The following is a 27,021-nucleotide window of genomic DNA, read 5'->3' on the forward strand; positions in this document are numbered from 1 at the left end:
CCAGCCGGATCTCCTTCAGGTAGATAACGTCGGCAGTCCAGTTGTGAAGGCCCGGTGGGGCTCCGCGTAGGCAGTAAAACGGGTCCGGATAGGTGACTGCAGCCCAGGAGTGAATGATGGAACTCAGGAGTGATTGACGGAGCTGGCTAGCACCGGAATAATTGATGTTTGCTCCGGAATCGACGAAAGCCGATTGTCACACGGATAGCAGCTAGCTAGCTAGCTGTGAGATCCGGGTATGAATGTCCAGAGAACAGTTGAAATCCAGGGACATGGAGAGAATAATTGGTCCGGTATGTTCCGTTCCGAGCCGCGCTGCGCCGTACAAAACTGGCGATGGATTTTCGATAGATTTTCGAGCTAAAGGATAGCTGATGACCACAAACCGTGGTTAGCTGAATACTAACGATTTGCCAGTAAAGAAGCTAACTAGCTTCTGATTAGCTTCTGGATTAGCTTCTGGGCTAGCTCCTGGCTAGCTTCTGGCTAGTTTCTGGCTAGCTTCTTGGAGTTTCTGGCTAGCTTCTTGGAGGATTACAGATCTGAGGTAAATAATACTTTTTTATAAATATAAATTGGTGAGGCGGGTTGCAGGAGAGTGTTTTGAAGATGAGTTGATGGAAAAAAAAAATGTATGTGAAAAAAGTTGTAAATATATATATAAACAGGACACGACAAGAGGAGGACAAAAGACGTCTGAACTGCTATGCGATCTTGGAGTTATATGTGTATATATATGTGTTATTAGTGTTTTAATAGTCACATGTACAGGGTAGCAGGTGTTATTACAGTGTTTAATAGTCACATGTACAGGGTTGTAGGTGTTATTACAGGGTACAGTGTTTAATAGTCACATGTACAGGGTAGCAGGTGTTATTACAGGGTACAGTGTTTAATAGTCACATGTACAGGGTAGCAGGTGTTATTACAGGGTACAGTGTTTAATTGTCACATGTACAGGGTAACAGGTGTTATTACAGTGTTTAATAGTCACATGTACAGGGTAGCAGGTGTTATTACAGGGTACAGTGTTTAATAGTCACATGTACAGGGTTGCAGGTGTTATTACAGGGTACAGTGTTTAATAGTCACATGTACAGGGTTGTAGGTGTTATTATAGTGTTTAATAGTCACATGTACACGGTAGCAGGTGTTATTACAGGGTACAGCGTTTAATAGTCACATATACAGGGTTGTAGGTGTTATTACAGTGTTTAATAGTCACATGTACAGGGTTGCAGGTGTTATTACAGGGTACAGTGTTTAATAGTCACATGTACAGGGTTGTAGGTGTTATTACAGTGTTTAATAGTCACATGTACAGGGTAGCAGGCGTTATTAGTGTTTTAATAGTCACATGTACAGGGTAGCAGGTGTTATTACAGTGTTTAATAGTCACATGTACAGGGTTGTAGGTGTTATTACAGGGTACAGTGTTTAATAGTCACATGTACAGGGTTGCAGGTGTTATTACAGGGTACAGTGTTTAATAGTCACATGTACAGGGTTGTAGGTGTTATTACAGTGTTTAATAGTCACATGTACACGGTAGCAGGTGTTATTACAGGGTACAGTGTTTAATAGTCACATGTACAGGGTTGTAGGTGTTATTACAGTGTTTAATAGTCACATGTACAGGGTAGCAGGTGTTATTAGTGTTTAATAGTCACATGTACAGGGTTGTAGGTGTTATTACAGGGTACAGTGTTTAATAGTCACATGTACAGGGTAGCAGGTGTTATTAGTGTTAGACTCAACCCACTCATGTCGAGTTTAGCGAAAAAATCCTGGCACGACCTGCCGTACCCTCCTAGGGACGGCATGGAAGAGTACTAGTAAGCTAGCGACTCAACCCCTGTAAGGGTCAGAGGCAGAGAATCCCAGTGGAGAGAGGGGAGCCAGCAAGGGCGGTTCGTCACTCCAGTGCCTTGCCGTTCACCCAATCATAGGACTAACTGAAGAGATGAGTCTTCAGTAAAGACTTATAGGATTAAAAAATGTGTGTCCTAGGTCCTGACAGTTCTGGGCAGACTCAGGACAACTTTTGGAGAAAGACAGAGTAATTTGATATTTTCATCGAAGACGTTAATTAATTCATCGTTGCTGAAGTGAAGGCCGTCCTCTCTTTGAGAAGGCTGCTTTTTAGTTCGCTTTCAGACAAATAAATAATGGATTGTTTTTATTCTCAATTCATTTGGAAAAGTAGGCTGAACAAGCAGCAGTGAGGGCTCTTTGTTACGGTTTTCTTCCGATGAAGGAGAGGCGGACCAAAATGCAGCGTGGTAATTTTGATACATGTTTAATAAACGAAAAAACACGAACAATACAAAACAAAGACGTAACGTGAAAACCTATACAGCCTATCTGGTGCAAACAAACACAGAGACAGGAACAATCACCCATGAAACACTCAAAGAATATGGCTGCCTAAATATGGTTCCCAATCAGAGACAACGATAAACACCTGCCTCTGATTGAGAACCACTCCAGACAGCCATAGACTTTTCTAGATAACCCCACTATACCACAATCCCAATACCTACAAAACCCCAAGACAAAACACACCACATAATAAACCCATGTCACACCCTGGCCTGACCAAAATAAATAAAGAAAACACAAAATACTAAGACCAGGGCGTGACACACTTCGATATTGCTCTATTTACGTTCCAATTTTCTGTTTCTGATTTTCTGGAGCTTCAGGACTCTGGTATTTTCTGTATACCATGGAACTCATTTCTTGTGACAAATGTTATGTTTTTAGAGATGCGACCGCATCCCAGTTATTACGCAAGGTTACCTTTAGATCCTTGGTTAGGTGGTTAACTGATTTTTGTAATCTGACGTACTTGGGTAGGTGGAGAGAGTCTGGAAGAGCATCTTGGAATCTTTGGGTTGTCCGAGAATTTTTGATAATCCTTAGTTGGGCTCTGAGCAGATTATTTGTTGTGATTCCAACCATAATAAAATGGTGGTCCAATAGTCCAGGATTATGAGAAAAAACATTTACATCTGTCGTGGAGAATCGTAACAAAATTTAACACAAGAACTTGTGAATTCAATATAGGCTTTTAATACAAACATATCAGAAGCCTAGATGGTCCGCGGAACACACACTTTTCCAGAGCACTGGCTCTGTATTTATACACATACAACATATGAGTCCATCCCACATGCAAATGAAGTTACTTCCCTCAGTCCCTCTGCCACCATTATCTTTCAATCTGTGCTTCCTGCTTGTTCACGCCCAATAACGCCCATATCTGCTTTCAGTCAAGTTATAATGGTGACAGGACCTCTTCATGTCCCAAAAATAATACATGCCCATCTTATCCTATGGACCCCTTATGTTCAGTTTGGTGTGGTCTTTGGTATATCTGTCCTTATTAGGACTAGTAGACTATGTGTCTCTTCTCTTCATGTCCTAAAAATATATACCCTATGTCTATAGTCCATCAGTTGGTCATTTGGCTGACCCCCTCCTTGTATGTCCCTCTGACCTTGGTATGTCCAGCTGTCCTATGCTCTCATGGCCTTACTTTGGCTTCCTGTCCTATACAATAGACAATGCATTTTACCAGAATGGCAAATGCACTCTAAGTGTATCTTTCTGTTGTGGTACAGTATTATGTTCCTCCCTATATGTACATCTCGCTCCCACACATCCACAATATTTATTCCACCGGACCAAACTGGATACAGGGTATGACTGTGGAAATGAGTAGGTCCAGAGGCGTTGCATTTAAATCCATTGAGCCAATGATTGCTCCGAAAGCCTTTTGGAGTGGGTCAGTGGACCATGTGAATATTATATTCCATGACTACAAGGTCCGATAGGAATTCAGTGAACCCAGGAGGCCTGTAAACAGTAGCTATAAACAGTGGGCTGTATAGATCTTATAACTAGAAGCTCAAAAGACAAACGCAGTCTTAATTTATTTTATTGAAATGTGCTCTCATAAATGTTTGCAACACCTCCACCAGGATGACCAGGGGATATTTAACACAGTAAATTCATTAGGCTTGAGCCATGTTTGTCAGGCCAATCACATCAAGGTTATGATCACTGATTAGTTCATTGTCTACGACTGCCTTGGAAGTGAGGGATGTAACATTAAGTAGTCCTATTTTGAGATGTGAGATATCACAATCTCGTTCAGGAATGGAGGTCTTTATTCCAGTGAGATTGCTAAGGCGAACACCTTCATGTTTAGTTTTGCCCGACCTAGATCGAGGCACAGACACGGTCTCAATGGGGATAGCTGAGCTGACTACACAGACTATGCTGGTGGCAGATCCACTAAGCTGTCAGGCTGGCTACAGCCCGCTGCCTGGCATGCACCCTATCTCATAGTGACGCTAGAAGCGTTATTGCCCTGTCTGTATTCATACATAAGATTCAAGATGGCACCAACAGATCGGGCAGCTCCTCTTCTAGCTTTTAAGCAACTTTGTATTTTTTTCTGGGTTATTTCTTATATTATTAGCCCAGAAAATGTTTTGTGTTTATTATTATACAGCCGGAAATATCCAAAAGTTATCAGAGCAGCGTTAACCAGTATTACGACCGGGAATTGGATCCTTTGTTCGTACCCCCCAGGGCAATTAAACTTATCCCAGAGGATGATCCAAAACACAGCCAGCGGAGAAGAGGTATTCGGAGTGGACTTCTAATCCAACTCAGGAGGCGCGCACACCATCCACTCCTTCCAAGTGTATTACTCGCTAATATTTAGTCTCTGAATAATAAGGTAGACGAGCTCAAGGCGAGAATCTCCTTCCAGAGAGACATCAGGTATTGTAACATACTCTGTCTCATGGAATATACTGTCTTTGTCCTTACAGCCAGCTGGGTTCTCAGTATATCCCGCAGACAGTAATAAAGAACTCTCCAGGAAGAAGAAAGGTGTGATGTGATTGTGATAACATACAGAAACTCAAGTCCTTTTGTTCACCCGACCTAGAATAGCTCACAATCAAATGCCGACCTTATTACCTCCCAAGAGAATTCTCTTCGGTTATAGTCACAGCCATGTATATTTCCCCTCAAGCCGATACCACGATGGCCCTCAAAGAACTTCACTGGACTTTATGCAAACTGGAAACCACATATCCTGAGGCGGCATTTATTGTAGATGGGGATTTTAACAAAAAGTTAAACGCTACCCAAGTTCTACCAACACTGACACTCGCTCTGGGAAAACTTTAGACCACTGCTACTCAGCTTTTCGAAATGTCTACAAGGCCCTCTCCTGCCATCCCGTCAGCAAATCTTATCACAACTCCATTTTGCTCCTCCCTTCCTATAGGCAGGCACTCAAACAGGAAGTACCCGTGCTAAAGACTATTCAACGCTGGTCTGACCAATCGGAATCCACTCTTCAAGATCGTTTTGATCACGCAGACTCAGATATATTCCGGGTAGCCTCAAAGAATAACATCGACGAATACACAGATACGGTGACTGAGTTTATCAGGAAGTGTATAGGAGATGACGTACCCAGTGTGACTATTAAAACCTACCCTAGCCAGAAACTGTGAATAGATGGCAGCATTGGCACAAAACTGAAAGCGCAAACCATCACATTTAACCATGGCAAGGTGACTAGGAATATGGCTGAATACTAACAGTGTAGTTATTCCCTCCGTAAGGCAATCAAACAGGCAACTCGTCAGTATAGAGACAAAGTGGAGTCACAATTCAATGGCTCAGACACGAGACGTATGTGGCAGGGTCTACAGGCAATCACGGATTACGAAGGGGAATCCAGCCACGTCGTGCACACCGTCGTCTTGCTTCTGGACAAGCTAAACACCTTTTTTGCCCGCATTGAGGATAACACAGTGCAAATGACGCGGCCCGCTACCAAAGACTGTGGGCTCTCCTTCTCCGTGGCCGGTGTTAGTAAGACATTTAACTTCTTATGGCTGAAATCCCACTACCGGGATCGATATTACAACAGCCAGTGAAAGTGCAGAAATCTCATAATTAAAATTCCTCAAACATACAAGTATTTTACACCATTATAATGATACACTTGTTGTTAATCCCACCACAGTGTCCGATTCCAAAAACGCTTTACAACGAAAGCACACCAAACGATTATGTTAGGTGAGTGCCTCGTCACAGAAAAACACAGCCATTTTTCCAGCCAAAGAGAGGAGTCACAAAAAGCAGAAATAGAGATAAAATGAATCACTAACCTTTGATGATCTTCATCAGATGACACTCATAGGACTTCATGTTACACGATACATGTATGTTTTGTTCGATAAAGTTAATATTTATATCCAAAAATCTCAGTTTACATTGGCGCGTTATGTTCAGTAGTTCAAAAACATCCGGTGATTTTTGCAGAGAGCCACATCAATTTACAGAAATACTCATAATAAACATTGCTAAAAGATACAAGTGGTATGCATGGAATTTTAGATCCACTTCTCCTTAATGCAACCGCTGTGTCAGATTTCAAAAAACCTTCATATTAAAAGCACACCATGCAATAATCTGAGTACAGCGCTCAGACACAAATACAAGCCATACAGATACCCGCTATGGAGTCAACAGAAGTCAGAAATAGCATTATAAATATTCACTTACCTTTGATGATCTGAATGCACTCCCAGGAATCCCAGTTCCACAATAAATGTTTGTTTTGTTCGATAAAGTCCATCATTTATGTCCAAATTTATGTCCTTGTTGTTCATGCATTTAGTTCACAAATCCAAATTCATGAGGCGCGATCCCTAGGTCCAGACGAAAAGTCAAAAAGTTCCATTACAGTCCGTAGAAACATGTCAAGCGATGTATAGAATTAATCTTTAAGATGTTTTTAACATAAATCTTCAATAATGTTCCAACCAGAGAATTCCTTTGTCTTTAGAAATGCAATGGAACGCAGCTACCTCTCACGGGAGAGCGCATGATCAGCTAATGGCAGACACCTGATTGAAAGAGCTCTCTTTCTCTCCCCCTTCATAGTAGAAGCCTGAAACAATGTCCTAAAGACTGTTGACATCTAGTGGAAGCCTTAGGAAGTGCATTATGACCCCATAGACACTGTATATTCGATAGGCAAAGAGTTGAAAAACTACAAACCTCAGATTTCCCACTTCCTGGTTGGATTGTTTCTCAGGTTTTTGCCTGCCATATGAGTTCTGTTATACTCACAGACATCATTCAAACAATTTTAGAAACTTCAGAGTGCATATCTTAGCTTCTGGGCCTGAGTAGCAGGCAGTTTACTCTGGACACCTTATTCATCCAATCTACTCAATACTGCCCCCCAGCCATAGATAGCGGCCCAGACAGTATCCCTAGCCACGTTCTCAGAACATGCGCAGACCAGCTGGCTGGAGTGTTTGGTCGATGGGGGCAACCGAGATTTCTTTAGTCCAGCAGTTGCAAGTATATAAATACAGTCATAAAGTATTCAGAACCCTTGACTTTTCCACATTTTGTTATGTTACAGCCTTATTCTAAAATAGATATTTTTAAATACAGGTAAAAACTCATCCATCTACACACAATATCCAATAATGGCAAAGCGAAAACAGGTTTTTAGAAATTTTTGCAAATACATATTTTAAAAAATCCATACCTCCATAAGTATTCAGACCCTTTGCTATGAGACTCTAAATTGAGCTCAGGTCCATCCTGTTTCCATTGATCATCCTTGAGATGTTTATACAACTTGATTGGAGTCCACTTGTGGTAAATTCAATTGATTGGACATGATTTGGAAAGACACACCTGTCTATATAAGGTCCCACAGTTGACAGCGCATGTCAGAGTAAAAATCAAGCCATGAGGTCAAAGGAATTGTCCGTAAAGCCCCGAGACAGGATTGTGTCAAGGCACAGATCTGGGAAAGGATTCCAAAAAATGTCTGCAGCATTGAAGGTCCCCAAGAACACAGTGGCCTCCATCATTCTTAAATGAAAAAAGTTTGGAACCACCAAGACTCTTCCTAGAGCTGGTCGCCCGGCAAAACTGAGCAATCTGGGGAAGTAGGGCCTTGGTCAGGGAGGTGACCAAGAACCCTATGGTCACTTTGATAGAGCTCCAGAGATGTGGAGCTGGGAGAACCTTCCAGAAGGACAACCATCTCTGCAGCACTCCACCAATCAGGCCTTTATGGTAGAGTGGCCAGACGGAAGCCACTCCTCAGTAAAAGGCACATGACAGCCCACTTGCAGTTTGCCAAAAGGCACCTAAAGACTCTCAGACCATGTAAAACAAGATTCTCTGGTCTGATGAAACCAAGACTGAACTCTTTGGCCTGAATGCCAAGCGTCACATCAGGAGGAAACCAGGCATCACTCATCACCTGGCTAATACCATCCCTACGGCGAAAGCATCATGCTGTAGGGATGTTTTTCAGCGTCAGGTACCGGGAGACTAGTCAGGATCGAGAGAAAGATGAACGGAGCAAAGTACAGAAAGATCCTTGATGAAAACCTGCTCAATATCGCTCTGTTACCTCAGACTGGGGTGAAGGTTCACCTTCCAACAGGACAATGCAGGAGTGGCTTTGGGACAAGTCTCTGAATGTCCTTGAGTTGCCCAGCCAGAGCCCGGACTTGAACGTGAACATCTCTGGAGAGACCTGAAAAAAGCTGTGCAGCGACGCTCCCCATCCAACCTGACAGCTTGAGAGGATCTGCAGAGAAGAATGGGAGAAACTCCTCAAATACAGTTGTGCTAAGCTTGTAGCGCCATACCCAAGAAATCACTATCAAATCAAATTGTATTTTTCTATTTTTGAGAATGTGGGAATGGTCCATGGGTATTTAAAGATCAATCATGTCACAGTTGTTTTATTTTGTGACATCAGGAAGAACAGAATAACGGTAGCTTTGGAAGTGTACGTTTCTCAGTTATTCGTTTTCTGCCTGAATGTTGTGTAAAATATATGATTGAATATGAAACTAATTGTGTGAAGATGTAATGTCATATTGGCCTTCTAAACAAGATACTTGTTTATTTATAAAGTTTTAACTAGTCAGTGGCCCCTGTGAGGCCAGACATTTCATCAGGCATCATGGACCACCCCTTCTTCCACAGAGTATAAAACCCACTTCCTACAAAATATACATTAAGTCAGAGAAGGCCGGGACAGAGTCCCCACGTTGGAATGGCTACAATTCTATAGACCATTAGACCATACAGCTGTAGTTTGGGCTACACGGCTAGAAATGGTTCAACTCTGAGACTATCGATTACTGCAGAATAAGAGCAATTTCTAGATGACACAAGTTACTAGTCTGTAGCTACAAGTTACGTAAACCGAGAACGAGAATACCGACAACCACCACGCAGCATCTATTCTATGAGAACTTTTCCGAATGGTACTCTGAAGTATCCAGTCTAACCTCCTATAACCGTGAAATACATTGTGACTTCTGGGAAAGTTAACCAGAGACTCTGATGAACTCTACAGAATGATTGAGTGAGAGAGACAATGACATACAAGAGTAAATATGTACATCGCAATTTATTTCAGAATGAGCAGCCGTTCATGTGCAAAATATTAGCATGAGTACAATTGATGGCAGGTAGTCTAGTGGTTAGAGCGTTGGACTAGTAACCAGAAGGTTGCCAGATCAAATCCCAGAGTGGACAAGTTAAAAGTCTGTTGTTCTGCCCCTGATCAAGCCAGTTAACCCACTATTCCTAGGCCGTCATTGTAAATAAGAATTTGTTCTTAACTGACTTAAAATAAACAAGTGTGTGTAATCCATCTTGTCTGCCCCACCTCTTTCCTTTGTATACCAAGCTGTCATATCGGCTTAGCCCACTAGGGACTTTTCTATCATTGTTAGTAACCAATATCTACTGTTTGTATTTCTGTAATTATTTAGTTGGTTAGTAAATAAATAATTAAGCCAATTTGTATATTGCTGATTCCTAATGGAAACTAGGCTTCGTGCAGATAACCAAGAATTGTACGACTTTTGGAATGAGACTAACAAGGTAACAATTAATATAATAATCATTCATTGAAGACTGTAATTGATACGATATTATAATATCTGAAGAGTTATATTCAGGAAATTATAACTCGGTAACTCTAAACATTTTCCCGTGGTGCCCCGACTTCCTAGTTAATTAACATGTACATGATTAATTTAATCACGTAATAATTGGATATGGATAAGTCTTCACATTTAATGATACACAAGACTCGACAACACTCACCGTGGCCAGATGACCAGTCCATCGCTGCTCAAGCATCCATTTCAGTTTCTCTCCTGTATATATGGCAGCCACAGTTTGTTTCCTAAGAAACAGTAGCTGCTCACAAACACAGTTGCTCGCACAGTTGTAACAGAGTACAATTTAAATGTTCTCACACCCGGTTGGGTCTTTAGTCCCAACCACTTTAATTGTCTACCATGAATTGGGGGGAATTGTGGTTAAGGCACTAACAAGTTAATCGTCTTTCCTAAGCGAATAATCTAACATCGCCAGCAATAGTCCATCTCCCCCTTGCATCCAAAGTTCCCCTGAGAGGAAGCTCGTTGACAGAAAGGAATTCCACAATGTCCACAATCGATGACAAATACGATTTCTTTCAAGCTGTGCAGAATTCACAAGTGTTAATCTCTGCTCCCTGTGCATTCCTTGCTTGTCTATCTGTCCAAAGTACCATGCATTTCAAATGTTCTTTGCTTAATGCGTGCCTCCCCAGTCCCTTGTTGCTATCAATGGCACGTTGCCAGTTATTATTTCCAGTTTGGGTGAATGCCTTTTCGGAGTTCGCATTGTAGCTGATGTAAAATGTTCAACAAGGATAGCCGAAAGCTGCATCTGCCTTGCAGGAATATTTCAGCCACTCTCTGCCTTTGAACCATGTGTACAAAATGCCCATTTTCTCCCACAGTACAGGCGGGTTGGGTATTTCCCCAGACAATCCTGCGCTGGCTCCTCATCACTGAGGTCATCAGGCACTAACGGAGGCGTCAGTGCTTGTAATATCCTGGCGGTGCTGCTGCTAGGTTCGGATTTGGCGGCTGCAGGACCTCCTTAGGTTGGTTACCTCCTATGTCACCTCCTATGTCACGCAGGTGCCTTGCCTGCTGGGATCAATGGCATTGGCCTCGGTGATTAGCGTTGGCTTATCAGCCTTGGCCTCTGTGGCAAGCTTCTCCCCCTCCCCACCGCTTTGATCTGATGCTGCTGTTGTGCCCTGGCAAAGCCACTTTATAATATTTATTATGATATCAGCTACCTACCTCACAATTAACATTAGCTAAATTCCATCCAGCTGCGCGGTGATTTTTTTTTTTCGTAGAACATAACTTTGAAAGTAAACCTGACGGTCAAATTGACCCCGCCCTTCTACTGTGAAGGCCAATCGTTTTTTTTCAACTGGTAAAATGTGTATGACGTATGTATGATGCGGCAAGGGAGTTGCATGAACGAAGCATACACAACTAATCGGTTGGGCATGACGGATTGTGGGACCGAATAAGGATCCAAAACTGATGGGGCACAATATTCCAACTAAGGGGGCATTGCCCCCTCGTAGGCCCAGGCCTGAATCACCTCTGCTTAGTCTAATACAGTGACAACTAAAAGATACCAAAACCTATTTAGTCTAACCAACGTAAGCTAAATATGTGACTCGTTTCAGGAAATTAGTTGTGGTACAGGAGCGCCATTGAACGTAAACTTAATTTTCTTAATCAAAATGCGTTTTTTGGCAGAAATGCCTTCTGGACATGTAAACTTTCATGTGGCTTAATAACAAACTTGTATGCCATCTGTAAATATTAATACAATTGTTAAATTACAAGTCTAGTTGTTTTAGCCACCGAAAAAGACAGCAAACTTCCCGCAAGCCATGATTGCCTGAGATAATGAGTGGGCTGGACATGCCGAGAGAGGAGTTTGGATTGGTCTGACATGTAGCACTCTTCTGTCTATATCCCGTGGTAGAACTGCATAAGTGTTGCTCTCCACTTTCTGGAGGACCGAGTTTTGAAATCAGTGGAATTAGAGTATGCTAGCTAAGGAGATGGAGAAAATTCTGGTCTGATTGCAAATATGCAGACGGAGTCAAAAAGAGAACACAGTTGTATAAAACACCTGTCTCCAGATTACATCTTCAAACTAAGGGCATCCATGACAGAGAGGGATAAGCATCTATCCATGTAAACAGGTACGATAGTCTCGCTGGCTACATTTTCAGATATTACACGTTTCTAATTTTGCCAGAAAGTCGTTTTAATTTCAAGTTAGTGTACTATTAGCTAGCTAGCTAGCCTATTAGCTAGCTAGCTAACGTTAGCTGGCTGGCTAGCTAGCTAGCTAACATTACGTGTACGTTACGTGTTAAGTTAGCAAACTTTCAAAGCAGAATTACTTTCCCATTGTTCCTCAACTGTAGTGTATGATATACCAGTCTACTTTTATCCAATGTATAAAACACCATTTCACATTTTGCTACATAAGACCGAATCGAGCCAGTCGGTCACGTATGATGTGGCTGTCCATGGTACTGATTTATGTGTGTAAGTCGAAAAACCATGTTGACTCACCCTACTTGTAGAGAAATGCCAATGCCATCCTCCTCTCTTTCATGTTGACGAAACAGTCTATCACTCTGTCATACAGTACACACTTTTAGTTTTTGTTGTCCTAGGCTACCTGGATAAAATGCTTGCTAGTTAGCCTAACTTCCTTTCATGGGCAACAATTAGCCAGCTGGTTAACATTAGCCTAATGTTACTACATCTTGCTACATGTTGAACTAACATCCTCTCAGGCCAGGGGCACAATGTACGAGTCGCCATTATATGGTCTGGTTATATGGTCTGGTTTTCTGTCAATCCACTTTTGGGACTGTTCACAGTTGAGCTCACTCAGTTGCTATTTTATTTTAAAACATATCAACGGAGGCCTTCCCCAAACTGTTGCCACAAAGTTGGAAGCACAGAATCGTCTAGAATGTAATTATAAGCTGTAGCATTTAGATTTCCCTTAACTGGAACTAATGGGCCCGAACCATGAAAAACATCCCCAGACCATTATTCCTCCTCCACCAAACTTTACAGTTGGTACTATGCATTGGTGCAGGTAGCGTTCTCCTGGTATCCGCCAAACCCAGATTTGTCCTTCAGACTGCCAGATAGTGAAGCGTGATTCATCACTCCAGAGAACACGTTTTCACTGCTCCAGAGTCCAATGGCAGCAAACTTTACACCACTTCAGCCGACCCTTCGCATTGAGCATGGTGATCTTAGGTTTGTGTGCGGCTGCTCAGCCATGGAAACCCATTTCATGAAGCTCCCGATGAACAGTTTATGTTGCTCCCAGATGCAGTTTGGAACTCGGTAGTGAGTGTTGCAACCGAGTTAAGACGATTTTTACACACTACGCGCTTCAGCACTCAGCGGTCCCGTTCTGTGAGCTTGTGTGGTCTACCACTTCCTGGCTGAGCTGTTGTTGCTCCTAGACATTTCCACTTCACAATAACAGCACTTACAGTTCACAGAGGGCAGCTCTAGCAGAGCAGAAATTTGACAAACTGACTTGTTATCCTATGACAATGCCACGTTGAAAGTCACCGAGCTCTTACCTTACAAAAAAAGCTGCAGCTGTACATAGTCCATCTGTAAATAACCCACCCAATCTACCTACCTCATCCCCATACTGTTTTTATTTACTTTTCTGCTCTTTTGCACACCAGTATCTCTACCTGCACATCACCATCTGCTCATCTATCACAGTGTTAATCTGCTAAATTGTAATTACTTCGCTACTATGGCCTATTTATTGCCTTACCTCCTACCATTTTCACACACTGTATATAGACTTAATTTTTTTCTATTGTGTTATTGACTGTATGTTTGTTTATTCCATGTGTAACACTGTGTTGTTGTTTGTGTCGCACTGCTTTGCTTTATCTTAGCCAGGTCGCAGTTGTAAATGAGAACTTGTTCTCAACTAGCCTACCTGGTTAAATAAAGGTTAAATAAAAAAGTACTTGGTTTAATTTCTGTTAATTTCTGTTAATTCTGTTGCTATAATTCTACATTATGGATAAATAATTCTATATTATGAATTTGGATTTTTCCATATTATGGACAAAATACATGTCAACAAAACATACAACACTTGGTCCTCAGTTGGTAGAGCATGTTGCTTTTAACACCAGGGTAGTGAGTTTGATTCCCAGGACCACCCATACCTAAAAATGCATGCGCTTAAGACTAAATCGCTTTGACTAAAAGTGTCTGCTAAATTACATATTATTACCTCTACAATATTGATTGCCTTGTCTTCTGTTCTCCTGTTTGAAGGAAGAATGTGCTGGGGTCTAGGACTGGATTCAAACCTTAGCACCGAAAATCAGTGTAGTGTGGAGGAAATTTAAAGGTAATTTCCATTGAGCCGACTTAAGGCGGTTTACGTGTGTAGAACTTTCTCGCATGCTTGTTCGTGGGTGGAATAGTTTTTTGGAGCAGTGGACTCTTAATTGCGTTTCACCCAGACAGGAAGTCCACCTTGTGTAGTGTATATCCACTATATTCCCAAACTCATTTGCATAAAATGGACAGAGACCAGTCTCAAAAATCAACCAGCTGCGTTTATTCTCAATAGTACTGAACATACCACAGGTTATAAACTGAAAATGACGTCATTAGTTTTCGTTATACCCAGTCTCATCTCCACTCCAGTACAATGGCTGTATGGTTCTCAAGACTTAGATAATTTATGATCCGAGCCAAGGTCTGCCTGTGTAGATAAGCATTCCAGCCAGTCTAGCGATAAGTTCATTAATTTCTACCAAGGAACAGACAGTCATTGTTCTAATTCTTGATTATATTTACACACATTATATTCAGTACTAGGGTTAAAAGAAAATTCATACATCTATACAGTAACATAATAGTATTCTGATTAGTCAGTCCTGATTGAAATGTATACATAGTCATTATTGATAAAAATTCCCTTAACAGTACACTGCAGCATCCACCGAGAGGTTCTTGGGTACACTACAGCATCCACCTAGAGGCTCTTGGGTACACTGCAGCATCCACCTAGAGGCTCTTGGGTAAACTGCAGCATCCACCTAGAGGCTCTTGGGTAGACTGCAGCATCCACCTAGAGGCTCTTGGGTAAACTGCAGCATCCACCTAGAGGCTCTTGGGTAGACTGCAGCATCCACCTAGAGGCTCTTGGGTAAACTGCAGCATCCACCGAGAGGCTCTTGGGTAGACTGCAGCATCCACCTAGAGGCTTTTAGGTAAACTGCAGCATCCACCTAGAGGTTCTTGGGTAGACTGCAGCATCCACCGAGAGGTTCTTGGGTAGACTGCAGCATCCACCGAGAGGCTCTTGAGTAGACTGCAGCATCCACCGAGAGGCTCTTGGGTAAACTGCAGCATCCACCGAGAGGTTCTTGGGTCACTGCAGCATCCACCGAGAGGTTCTTGGGTCACTTCAGCATCCACCGAGAGGTTCTTGGGTCACTGCAGCATCCACCGAGAGGCTCTTGGGTACACTGCAGCATCCACCGAGAGGTTCTTGGGTACACTACAGCATCCACTGAGAGGCTCTTGGGTACACTGCAGCGTCCACCGAGAGGTTCTTGCTGCCAAGGGAATGCCTGACAGATTGAAAGACGTTTTGGACACTACAGTGAAAATGGTTAACTTTGTTAAAGCGAAGCCCCTGAACTCTCGTGTACTTTCTGTGCTGGTTATCAAGGGGCAAAGTATTGAAACGTTTTTTTTAATTGATTAATTGAGAGACGAGCTTAAAGTTTTCTTTACTGACCATAATTTTCACTTGTCTGGCCTGTCTGGGTGATGTTTTTTCTCGCCTGAATGTTCTGAATCTAGGATTACAGGGACTCTCCGCAACTATATTCAATGTGCGGGACAAAATTGAGGCTATGATTAAAAAGTTCAAACTCTTCTCTGTCTGCATTGCAGGCAAGCTTCAATGCCATACAACTCTCCTTCCGTGGCCTCCAATTGCTCTTAAATATAAGTAAAATTAAATACATGCTTTTCAACCGACCGCTGCCTGCACCTGCCCGCCTGTCCAACATCACTACTCTGGACGGCTCCGACTTAGAAAACGTGGACAACTACAAATACCTAGGTGTCTGGTTAGACTGTAAACTCTCCTTCCAGACCCACATCAAACATCTCCAATCCAAAGTTACATCTAGAATTGGCTTCCTATTTCGCAAAAAAGCATCCTTCACTCATGCTGCCAAACATACCCTTGTAAAACTGACCATCCTACCAATCCTCGACTTCGGCGATGTCATTTACAAAATAGCCTCCAATACCCTACTCAACAAATTGGATGCAGTCTATCACAGTGCAATCCGTTTTGTCACCAAAGCCCCATATACTACCCACCATTGCGACCTGTACACTCTCGTTGGCTGGCCCTCGCTTCATACTCCTCGCCAAATCCACTGGCTCCATGTCATCTACAAGACCCTGCTAGGTAAAGTCCCCCCTTATCTCAGCTCGCTGGTCACCATAGCAGCACCCATCTGGAGCACGCGCTCCAGCAGGTATATCTCTCTAGTCACCCACAAAACCAATTATTTCTTTGGCTGCATCTCCTTCCAGTTCTCTGCTGCCAATGACTGGAACGAACTGCAAAAATCTCTGAAACTGGAAACACGTATCTCCCTCACTAGCTTTAAGCACCAACTGTCAGAGCAGCTCACATATTACTGCACCTGTACATAGCCCACCTATAATTTAGCCCAAACAACTACCTCTTTCCCTACTGTATTTATTTTGCTCCTTTGCACCCCATTATTTTTATTTCTACTTTGCACATTCTTCCACTGAAAATCTACCATTCCAGTGTTTTACTTGCTATATTGTATTTACTTTGCCACCATGGCCTTTTTTTGCCTTTACTCATTTGCTCTCATCGTATATAGACTTGTTTATACTGTATTATTGACTGTATGTTTGTTTTACTCCATGTGTAACTCTGTGTCGTTGTATGTGTCGAACTGCTTTGCTTTATCTTGGCCAGGTCGCAATTGTAAATGAGAACTTGTTCTCAACTTGCCTACCTGGTTAAATAAAGGTTAAATATTTTTTTTTTAAATAACAAGGACAACACACAGATCTTTCCATCAGTGTGATTTTTTATGTGCAAATGAACTCGAGCTTATGGACAATGTCATGTGATGTAGTGAAGCACCTGAGTGAGTTGGGCGCTCAGTTACGCAGGTACTTTCCCAAAACGGATGACACAAACAACTGGATTTGTTATCCCTTTCATGATCTGCCTCCAGTCCACTTACCGATATCTGAACAAGAGAGCCTCATCGAAATTGCAACAAGTGGTTCTGTGAAAATTGTCGTAGCCTTAGCTGGACGCTGCTGCTGTTTCTGTAACTCCTGCTGCAGTGTCCAAAGGATCCTCAGCTGTCTTCCTCTTCCGGTCATTGTGGCTGTGTTGGGGAGATGGGTCAGAGGTTGATGGAGTTGCAGGGCAGGGAGCACGGGTTCGCCTGGACTGTGGGTTGGGTGTTGGTGAGAAGGGCCTGGGCTTTGGAGAGGGGCCGGGGAGGTGAGCAATCTTAAAACATCTCCATGGTCTACGTTGAGCTAAAATGTTTACCCAAAATAACTGATTTCATAAACATCTGCTAATCATTATAACACCACAGTGCCTGTTTTCAGATGTTTGAACTAGCCCTGCTAATATGTATGATTTGACACAACACAGGCACTGAAAATTTCCCACTCAGAATTTCTTCTTTCCAGAAAAGTAGGTCAGCTGAACGTAAGACCACAAACACACACTGCGGCCCCACTCTTCTCCTTCACCCATTTCAGATTGAGAACACACCGGCCCCAAATCCAAATCTTTCTCAATATTTCTTTGATATCGGTGTTCAAATTTCATGTTCACCGGATGTGCTACCTGTCCCAGACCTGCTGTTTTCAACTCTCTAGAGACAGCAGGAGCGGTATAATAATCGCCTATGAAAAGCCAACTGACATTTACTCCGGTTTCACCCTCGACAACTACTGTGATTATTATTTGACCCTGCTGGTCATCAATGAACATTTGAACATCTTGGCCGTGTTCTAATTTCCACCCGGCACAGCCAGAATGTGACTGGCCACCCCTCATAACCTGGTTCCTCTCTAGGTTTCTTCCTAGGTTTTGGCCTTTCTAGGGAGTGTTTCCTAGCCACCGTGCTTCTACACCTGCATCGCTTGCTGTTTGGGATTTTAGGCTGGGTTTCTGTACAGCCCTTTGAGATATCAGCTGATGTAAGAAGGGCTATATAAATTGATTTTGATTTGATGAGATCTGTGACATATCCCTCCAGCTGTTGTCTTTTGATGCTGCTTGTCAGAATATGACCGCATCGAAGAGTTGTAAAGGTGTTCTCATGTCTCACCAGTTTGCACAGACGCACCTCAAAACTGGACAAACACATAATTGCAGGGAGCAAATCTCAAAATAAAACCACAAAAACAGGAAGATTCTGCTGCTGCTTCTTCTTTTTCTGTGGGTTTTATGGCGGGCTACACTAAAACAAAGTGTTTTGCCGCCACCAACTGGACGGTTTGAAACCAAAACAGGTAACAGCTGTGGCGACCAGTCATTCAGGGCAGGTAGGGCACACCACATTATTAGCAAAATAATTAAAACTCCCACTTCCCTCTTTTAGTTCTCCATATCTCCCTTTTCAGGTTCCAGGACCTGACAGGGCGGTACGGCTCCAGGACCTGAGAGGGTACCACCCTCTCAGGTCCTAGTAATGCACACATAAGTTACAAATTACACAAAAAAACACAATAGCACAATTGGTTTGGAGACCGTAAAACAGCAGCTATCTCCTCCGGCACCATCTAATTATATAGTCATGCTATTCAATTGTTTTGTTTAATATACAAAATTGAAAAGTGGTCACATGAATAAACATTAACAGATGGTGACGCCGCAGAGTGAGAATAGATATTTTTATTCACAAATAAAAGTTGCATGTTTGTATGTTACCAAAATAAGACATGGAGAGGAGTCAACTACACTGGGTTAGAAGTTAGCAGAGCTAAACTAATGACAGATGTGGAGAAGTCAACTACACTGGGTCAGAAGTTAGCTGAGCTAAACTAATGACAGAGATGTGGAGAAGTCAACTACACTGGGTTAGAAGTTAGCTGAGCTAAACTAATGACAGATGTGGAGAAGTCAACTACACTGGGTCAGAAGTTAGCAGAGCTAAACTAATGACAGAGATGTGGAGAAGTCAACTACACTGGGTTAGAAGTTAGCTGAGCTAAACTAATGACAGAGATGTGGAGAAGTCAACTACACTGGGTTAGAAGTTAGCAGAGCTAAACTAATGACAGAGATGTGGAGAAGTCAACTACACTGGGTTAGAAGTTAGCAGAGCTAAACTAATGACAGAGATGTGGAGAAGTCAACTACACTGGGTTAGAAGTTAGCAGAGCAGAGCTAAACTAATGACAGATGTGGAGAAGTCAACTACACTGGGTCAGAAGTTAGCAGTCATCTTGACGATGTCGTTGTTGCCTTCGACGACGTGGTTCTGTATGCGTTTATGGAAGTGATCCAGAGCTGCCAGCAGACGATCAAACAGGTCCTGGTGGCCATATAGAGAAATATGAAAAGGTGATTGGTTCAGTGTCAAGGTTGATATTCCACCAGTGTACTTGGACTTAAAATTGTGTTGCAAAATGCATTCATATTCAGACCTGCCAACCTGTAAGGTGTGTAGATACACTATATATATTACACTATATACAGTGCCTTGCGAAAGTATTCGGCCCCCTTGAACTTTGCGACCTTTTGCCACATTTCAGGCTTCAAACATAAAGATATAAAACTGTATTTTTTTGTGAAGAAGCAACAACAAGTGGGACACAATCATGAAGTGGAACGACATTTATTGGATATTTCAAACTTTTTTAACAAATCAAAAACTGAAAAATTGGGCGTGCAAAATTATTCAGCCCATTTACTTTCAGTGCAGCAAACTCTCTCCAGAAGTTCAGTGAGGATCTCTGAATGATCCAATGTTGACCTAAATGACTAATGATGATAAATACAATCCACCTGTGTGTATTCAAGTCTCCGTATAAATGCACCTGCACTGTGATAGTCTCAGAGGTCCGTTAAAAGCGCAGAGAGCATCATGAAGAACAAGGAACACACCAGGCAGGTCTGAGATACTGTTGTGAAGAAGTTTAAAGCCGGATTTGGATACAAAAAGATTTCCCAAGCTTTAAACATCCCAAGGAGCACTGTGCAAGCGATAATATTGAAATGGAAGGAGTATCAGACCACTGCAAATCTACCAAGACCTGCCCATCCCTCTAAACTTTCAGCTCATACAAGGAGAAGACTGATCAGAGATGCAGCCAAGAGGCCCATGATCACTCTGGATGAACTGCAGAGATCTACAGCTGAGGTGGGAGACTGTCCATAGGACAACAATCAGTCGTATATTGCACAAATCTGGCCTTTATGGAAGAGTGGCAAGAAGAAAGCCATTTCTTAAAGATATCCATAAAAAGTGTTGTTTAAAGTTTGCCACAAGCCACCTGGGAGACACACCAAACATGTGGAAGAAGGTGCTCTGGTCAGATGAAACCAAAATTGAACTTTTTGGCAACAATGCAAGACGTTATGTTTGGTGTAAAAGCAACACAGCTCATCACACTGAACACACCATCCCCACTGTCAAACATGGTGGTGGCAGCATCATGGTTTGGACCTGCTTTTCTTCATCAGGGACAGGGAAGATGGTTAAAATTGATGGGAAGATGGATGGAGCCAACTACAGGACCATTCTGGAAGAAAACCTGATGGAGTCTGCAAAAGACCTGAGACTGGGACGGAGATTTGTCTTCCAACAAGACAATGATCCAAAACACAAAGCAAAATCTACAATGGAATGGTTCAAAAATAAACATATCCAGGTGTTAGAATGGCCAAGTCAAAGTCCAGACCTGAATCCAATCGAGAATCTGTGGAAAGAACTGAAAACTGCTGTTCACAAATGCTCTCCATCCAACCTCAGAGCTCGAGCTGTTTTGCAAGGAGTAATGGGAAAAAATGTCAGTCTCTCGATGTGCAAAACTGATAGAGACATACCCCAAGCGACTTACAGCTGTAATCGCAGCAAAAGGTGGCGCTACAAAGTATTAACTTAAGGGGGCTGAATAATTTTGCACGCCCAATTTTTCAGTTTTTGATTTGTTAAAAAAGTTTGAAATATCCAATAAATGTCGTTCCACTTCATGATTGTGTCCCACTTGTTGTTGATTCTTCACAAAAAAATACAGTTTTATATCTTTATGTTTGAAGCCTGAAATGTGGCAAAAGGTCGCAAAGTTCAAGGGGGCCGAATACTTTCACAAGGCACTGTGTGTGTGTGTGTGTGTGTGTGTGTGTGTATGTATGTATATATATATATATTACACTGTTTAACTACATACCTCACACTATAGATATTATACATGTAAGGTGTGTAGATATACAGTACCTGAGCTCTCGCCGTCTCCTGACTGCCTGCGGGTGTTCCTCAGGTTGGTCATCTAGACATTTATGTTGTGCCTGTGGTGTGTTACCTGTGCTTTCTCAGTCTCCTGACTGCAGGTGTCCCTCAGGTTGGTCATCTGACTGCGGAGGTGTTGAGAATCTCTGTCTCTCTCCTGGATCTGGTCCGCTATCTGCTCCCTCTTCTGGTGAACATTGTCACACTGACTATAGAGACACACATATTTCATTTAAGCATACTCCTCCCTACTCTTCTCTTCCCCTCCCTACTCTTCTCCTCCCCTCCCTACTATTCTCTTCCCTTCTCCTCCCCTCCCTACTATTCTCCTCTCCTCCCTACTCTTCTCCTCCCCTTCCCCTACTCTTCTCCTCCCCTCTCTACTCTCCCCCCCCTCCCCCCCTAGTCTTCTCCTCCCCTTCTCCTACTCTTCTCCTCCCCTCTCTACTCCCCCCCCCCCCTAGTCTTCTCCTCCCCTCTCTACTCTTCCCCTCCCTACTCTTCTCCTCCGCTCCCCTCCCTACTCTTCCCCTCCCCTCCCCACTCTTCCACTCCCCTCCCCCTACTCTTCTCCTCCCCTCCCCCTACTCTTCTCCCCCCCCCCTTCCCCCTACTCCCCACTCCTCTCCTCCCCTCCTCCTCCTCCTCTCCTCCCTACTCCTCTCTACTCTTCTCCCCCCCCCTACTCCTCTCTACTCTTCTCCCCCCCCACTCCTCCCCCCTACTCTTCTCCTCCCCTCTCTACTCTTCTCCCCCCCCCCACTCCTCCCCCCTAGTCTTCTCCTCCCCTCCCTACTCCTCTCCCCCTTAGTCTTCTCCTCCCCTCCCTACTCTTCTCCTCCCCTCCCTACTCTTCTCCTCCCCTCCCCCTACTCTTCTCCTCCCCTCCCCCTACTCTTCTCCTCCCCTCCCCCTACTCTTCTCCTCCCCTCCCCCTACTCTTCTCCTCCCCTCCCCCTACTCCTCCCCTCCCTAGTCTTCTCCTCCACCCTAGTCTTCTCCTCCCCTCTCTACTCTTCTCCTCCCCTCCCCACTCCTCTCCTCCCGCCTAGTCTTCTCCTCCCCACTCTTCTCTTCTCCTCCCCACACTTTTCTCTTCTCCACTCATCTACTCCCCTCATCTACTCTTCTCCTCCCCTCATCTACTCTTCTCCTCCCCTCATCTACTCTTCTCCTCCCCTCATCTACTCTTCTCCTCCCCTCATCTACGCTTCTCCTCCCCTCATCTACGCTTCTCCTCCCCTCATCTACGCTTCTCCTCCCCTACTCGTTCCCCTCTCATACCCCAGTACATCCTCAATGTATTGATCCTTAATCTCCTTCTTCTTCTGTCGTCGTATATGTTGTTTGGACTCCTTGTCCATCTTCATCCCTAAAGATCTCTTCAGCTGGCCCTCCTCCACACTATGGTTCTTCAGTTCCTTCTGCTGTGCCTCATACACACACACCAGAGCCTGGGCCTACACACACACACCCACACACACACACACCTTAGCCTATTGCACCTCAGACGGCAAAAGCATTACATTTGAGGTCCAAGTAGGACAGTAACACAGTAGGACAGTAAAGCAGTAACACAGTAGGACAGTAACACAGTAGGACAGTAACACAGTACACAGCGGTACTGGAGCTGTTGGGTCTAACAACAGTACTAACCTTTTCCTGGTGCTGTTGGGTCTAACAACAACAACAGTACCAACCTCTTCCTGGTGCTGTTGGGTCTAACAACAACAGTACTAACCTCTTCCTGGTGAAGTTGGGTCTAACAACAACAACAACAACAGTACTAACCTCTTCCTGGTGCTGTTGGGTCTAACAACAACAGTACTAACCTCTTCCTGGTGCTGTTGGGTCTAACAACAACAGTTCTAACCTCTTCCTGGTGAAGTTGGGTCTAACAACAGCAACAACAGTACTAACCTCTTCCTGGTGCTGTTGGATCTAACAACAACAACAGTACTAACCTCTACCTGGTGCTGTTGGGTCTAACAACAACAACAGTACTAACCTCTTCCTGGTGCTGTTGGATCTAACAACAACAACAGTACTAACCTCTACCTGGTGCTGTTTGGTCTAACATCAACAACAGTACTAACCTCTTCCTGGTGCTGTTGGGTCTAACAAAAACAACAGTACTAACCTCTTGCTGGTGCTGTTGGGTCTAACAACAACAACAGTACTAACCTCTTCCTGGTGCTGTTGGGTCTAACAACAACAACAACAGTACTAACCTCTTCCTGGTGCTGTTGGGTCTAACAACAACAGTACTAACCTCTTGCTGGTGCAATTGGGTCTAACAACAACAACAGTACTAACCTCTTCCTGGTGCTGTTGGGTCTAACAACAACAACAACAGTACTAACCTCTTCCTGGTGCTGTTGGGTCTAACAACAACAGTACTAACCTCTTCCTGGTGCTGTTGGGTCTAACAACAACAGTTCTAACCTCTTCCTGGTGAAGTTGGGTCTAACAACAACAACAACAGTACTAACCTCTTCTTGGTGCTGTTGGGTCTAACAACAACAACAGTACTAACCTCTTCCTGGTGCTGTTGGGTCTAACAACAACAACAGTACTAACCTCTTCCTGATGCTGTTGGGTCTAACAACAACAACAACAGTACTAACCTCTTCCTGGTGCTGTTGGATCTAACAACAACAGTACTAACCTCTACCTGGTGCTGTTGGGTCTAACAACAACAACAGTACTAACCTCTTCCTGGTGCTGTTGGGTCTAACAACAACAACAGTACTAACCTCTTCCTGGTGCTGTTGGGTATAACAACAACAACAGTACTAACCTCTTCCTGATGCTGTTGGGTCTAACAACAACAACAACAGTACTAACCTCTTCCTGGTGCTGTTGGATCTAACAACAACAGTACTAACCTCTACCTGGTGCTGTTGGGTCTAACAACAACAACAGTACTAACCTCTACCTGGTGCTGTTGGGTCTAACAACAACAACAGTACTAACCTCTACCTGGTGCTGTTTGGTCTAACATCAACAACAGTACTAACCTCTTCCTGGTGCTGTTGGGTCTAACAACAGTACTAACCTCTTGCTGGTGCAATTGGGTCTAACAACAACAACAGTACTAACCTCTTCCTGGTGCTGTTGGGTCTAACAACAACAACAACAGTACTAACCTCTTCCTGGTGCTGTTGGGTCTAACAACAACAGTACTAACCTCTTCCTGGTGAAGTTGGGTCTAACAACAACAACAACAGTACTAACCTCTTCTTGGTGCTGTTGGGTCTAACAACAACAGTACTAACCTCTTCCTGGTGCTGTTGGGTCTAACAACAACAGTTCTAACCTCTTCCTGGTGAAGTTGGGTCTAACAACAACAACAACAGTACTAACCTCTTCTTGGTGCTGTTGGGTCTAACAACAACAACAGTACTAACCTCTTCCTGATGCTGTTGGGTCTAACAACAACAACAACAGTACTAACCTCTTCCTGGTGCTGTTGGGTCTAACAACAACAGTACTAACCTCTTCCTGGTGCTGTTGGGTCTAACAACAACAGTTCTAACCTCTTCCTGGTGAAGTTGGGTCTAACAACAACAACAACAGTACTAACCTCTTCTTGGTGCTGTTGGGTCTAACAACAACAACAGTACTAACCTCTTCCTGATGCTGTTGGGTCTAACAACAACAACAACAGTACTAACCTCTTCCTGGTGCTGTTGGGTCTAACAACAACAGTACTAACCTCTTCCTGGTGCTGTTGGGTCTAACAACAACAGTACTAACCTCTTCCTGGTGCTGTTGGGTCTAACAACAACAGTACTAACCTCTTCCTGGTGCTGTTGGGTCTAACAACAACAACAGTACTAACCTCTTCCTGGTGCTGTTGGGTCTAACAACAACAACAACAGTACTAACCTCTTCCTGGTGCTGTTGGGTCTAACAACAACAGTTCTAACCTCTTCCTGGTGCTGTTGGGTCTAACAACAACAACAACAGTACTAACCTCTTCCTGGTGCTGTTGGGTCTAACAACAACAACAACAGTACTAACCTCTTGCTGGTGCTGTTGGGTCTAACAACAACAACAGTACTAACCTCTTCCTGGTGCTGTTGGGTCTAACAACAACAACAGTACTAACCTCTTCCTGGTGCTGTTGGGTCTAACAACAACAACAGTACTAACCTCTTCCTGGTGCTGTTGGGTCTTGTTCATGGAGCTCTGGAGGTCCTGCAGTAGTTTAAATATCAGCTGGATGTCAGCCTCGCTGTGAGTCACACCCTGGACATTACTCTGCAGCCCTACCAGACGCTCGTCTGCCGTCTCGATGGCCAGCTTGATGTTCTTCACATTTTCCTTCATCTTCTCCATCTGAATCTTCATCTCTTCAGGAGACTCAACGATCTGAGACTTTAGCTTACCAATGTTCTCCTTTAGAGTGGCCACATCAACCTTCAACTGGGTCTGACAGACACACATTTTAGTCGTAGGATAATCATTTTAACATTTCAAAGCATTCTTCAGCTTGATCATAACGTACCAATTTTTGGGACTTCTCTGCCATCTCCGTTTTCCACTCTGCAATATTCTCATTGATAGCATTCTGAAACAAAACATAAAGGTTTCTTCTTGAACAAGTCCACAGTCCCTCCCCAGTTGTCTTTTGTTCTGTATGGTACCTAATGAATATGACCTGGTGGAGTACTGTACAGTACCTACCACTTCCTGGTATTGGTGCATGGTGTTGGTCTGCAGGTCAGACAGAGCAGAGTCCAATTCCCTCGCTTCAGCCTGCTGCTCTGGGGGGATGGTACTGGAGAGAGGAGTCAGAGGTCAGAAGTACAACAGATCGTTTCATCTTCCAGGGCTGCATCTCAATAGTCTAATGCACTACAGATCGTTTCATCTTCCAGGGCTGCATCTCAATAGTCTAATGCACTACAGATCGTTTCATCTTCCAGGGCTGCATCTCAATAGTCTTGTGGCATCCTCTCCTTCACTCGCTCAACACTTACGTCAGCTTGTCCATTTTCTTCTGAGCGTCTTTAGTTCCTCGTGAGTAAGCCTGAAGCTTGTCCATGTCTTCTCTCTGAAACAACGAGAACACACTACTGTTACCATACCCTTCACACTACTGTACCCTACCCTTCACACTACCATACCCTGCACATTACAGTACCCTACCGTACCCTGCCCTTCACACAACCCTACCATACCCTACAGTACCATTCACACAACACTACCGTACCCTTCACACTACGCTACCGTGCCATATACAACCCTAACCTACCGTACCAGAGGTCAGCCGATTAATTAGGGCTGATTTCATAACAATTCGTAATCAGCCTTTTTGGACACCGGTTATGGCCAATTACATTGCAATACACGAGGAGACTGTGTGGCAGGTTGACCACCTGTTACGCGAGTGCAGCGTCAAAAGGACCTTGTGGCTGCAATAAGCCAAGGTAAGTTGCTAGCTAGCATTAAACTTATCTTACAAAAAAAAA

At 43.5% G+C, this 27,021-nt stretch overlaps 1 protein-coding gene across 6 annotated transcripts in view; it reads right to left on the reverse strand.

Annotated features, from left to right (window-relative positions):
• Nucleotides 1–19,380: 19,380 nt before the first annotated feature.
• nuf2 (UF2 component of NDC80 kinetochore complex) overlaps nt 19,381–27,021 on the reverse strand; it is a 35,602-nt gene continuing 27,961 nt past the window's right edge. For all 6 annotated transcript variants that reach the window (XM_090206532.1, XM_090206535.1, XM_090206534.1 and 3 more), the window contains 7 exons: nt 26,530–26,603; nt 26,234–26,327; nt 26,055–26,117; nt 25,700–25,978; nt 22,826–23,001; nt 21,615–21,750; nt 19,381–19,624 (listed from right to left, as the gene is read on the reverse strand). In XM_090206532.1, coding sequence (XP_090062658.1) covers nt 19,517–19,624; nt 21,615–21,750; nt 22,826–23,001; nt 25,700–25,978; nt 26,055–26,117; nt 26,234–26,327; nt 26,530–26,603 — 930 coding nt within the window. In that variant the 3' untranslated portion in view covers nt 19,381–19,516. The remainder of the gene's footprint in view (nt 19,625–21,614; nt 21,751–22,825; nt 23,002–25,699; nt 25,979–26,054; nt 26,118–26,233; nt 26,328–26,529; nt 26,604–27,021) is intronic.

Source organism: Oncorhynchus mykiss, chromosome 17 (genome assembly GCF_057628025.1).
Source record: "Oncorhynchus mykiss isolate SJ-2025 chromosome 17, ASM5762802v1, whole genome shotgun sequence".
NCBI classification, from domain to species: Eukaryota; Metazoa; Chordata; class Actinopteri; order Salmoniformes; family Salmonidae; genus Oncorhynchus; species Oncorhynchus mykiss.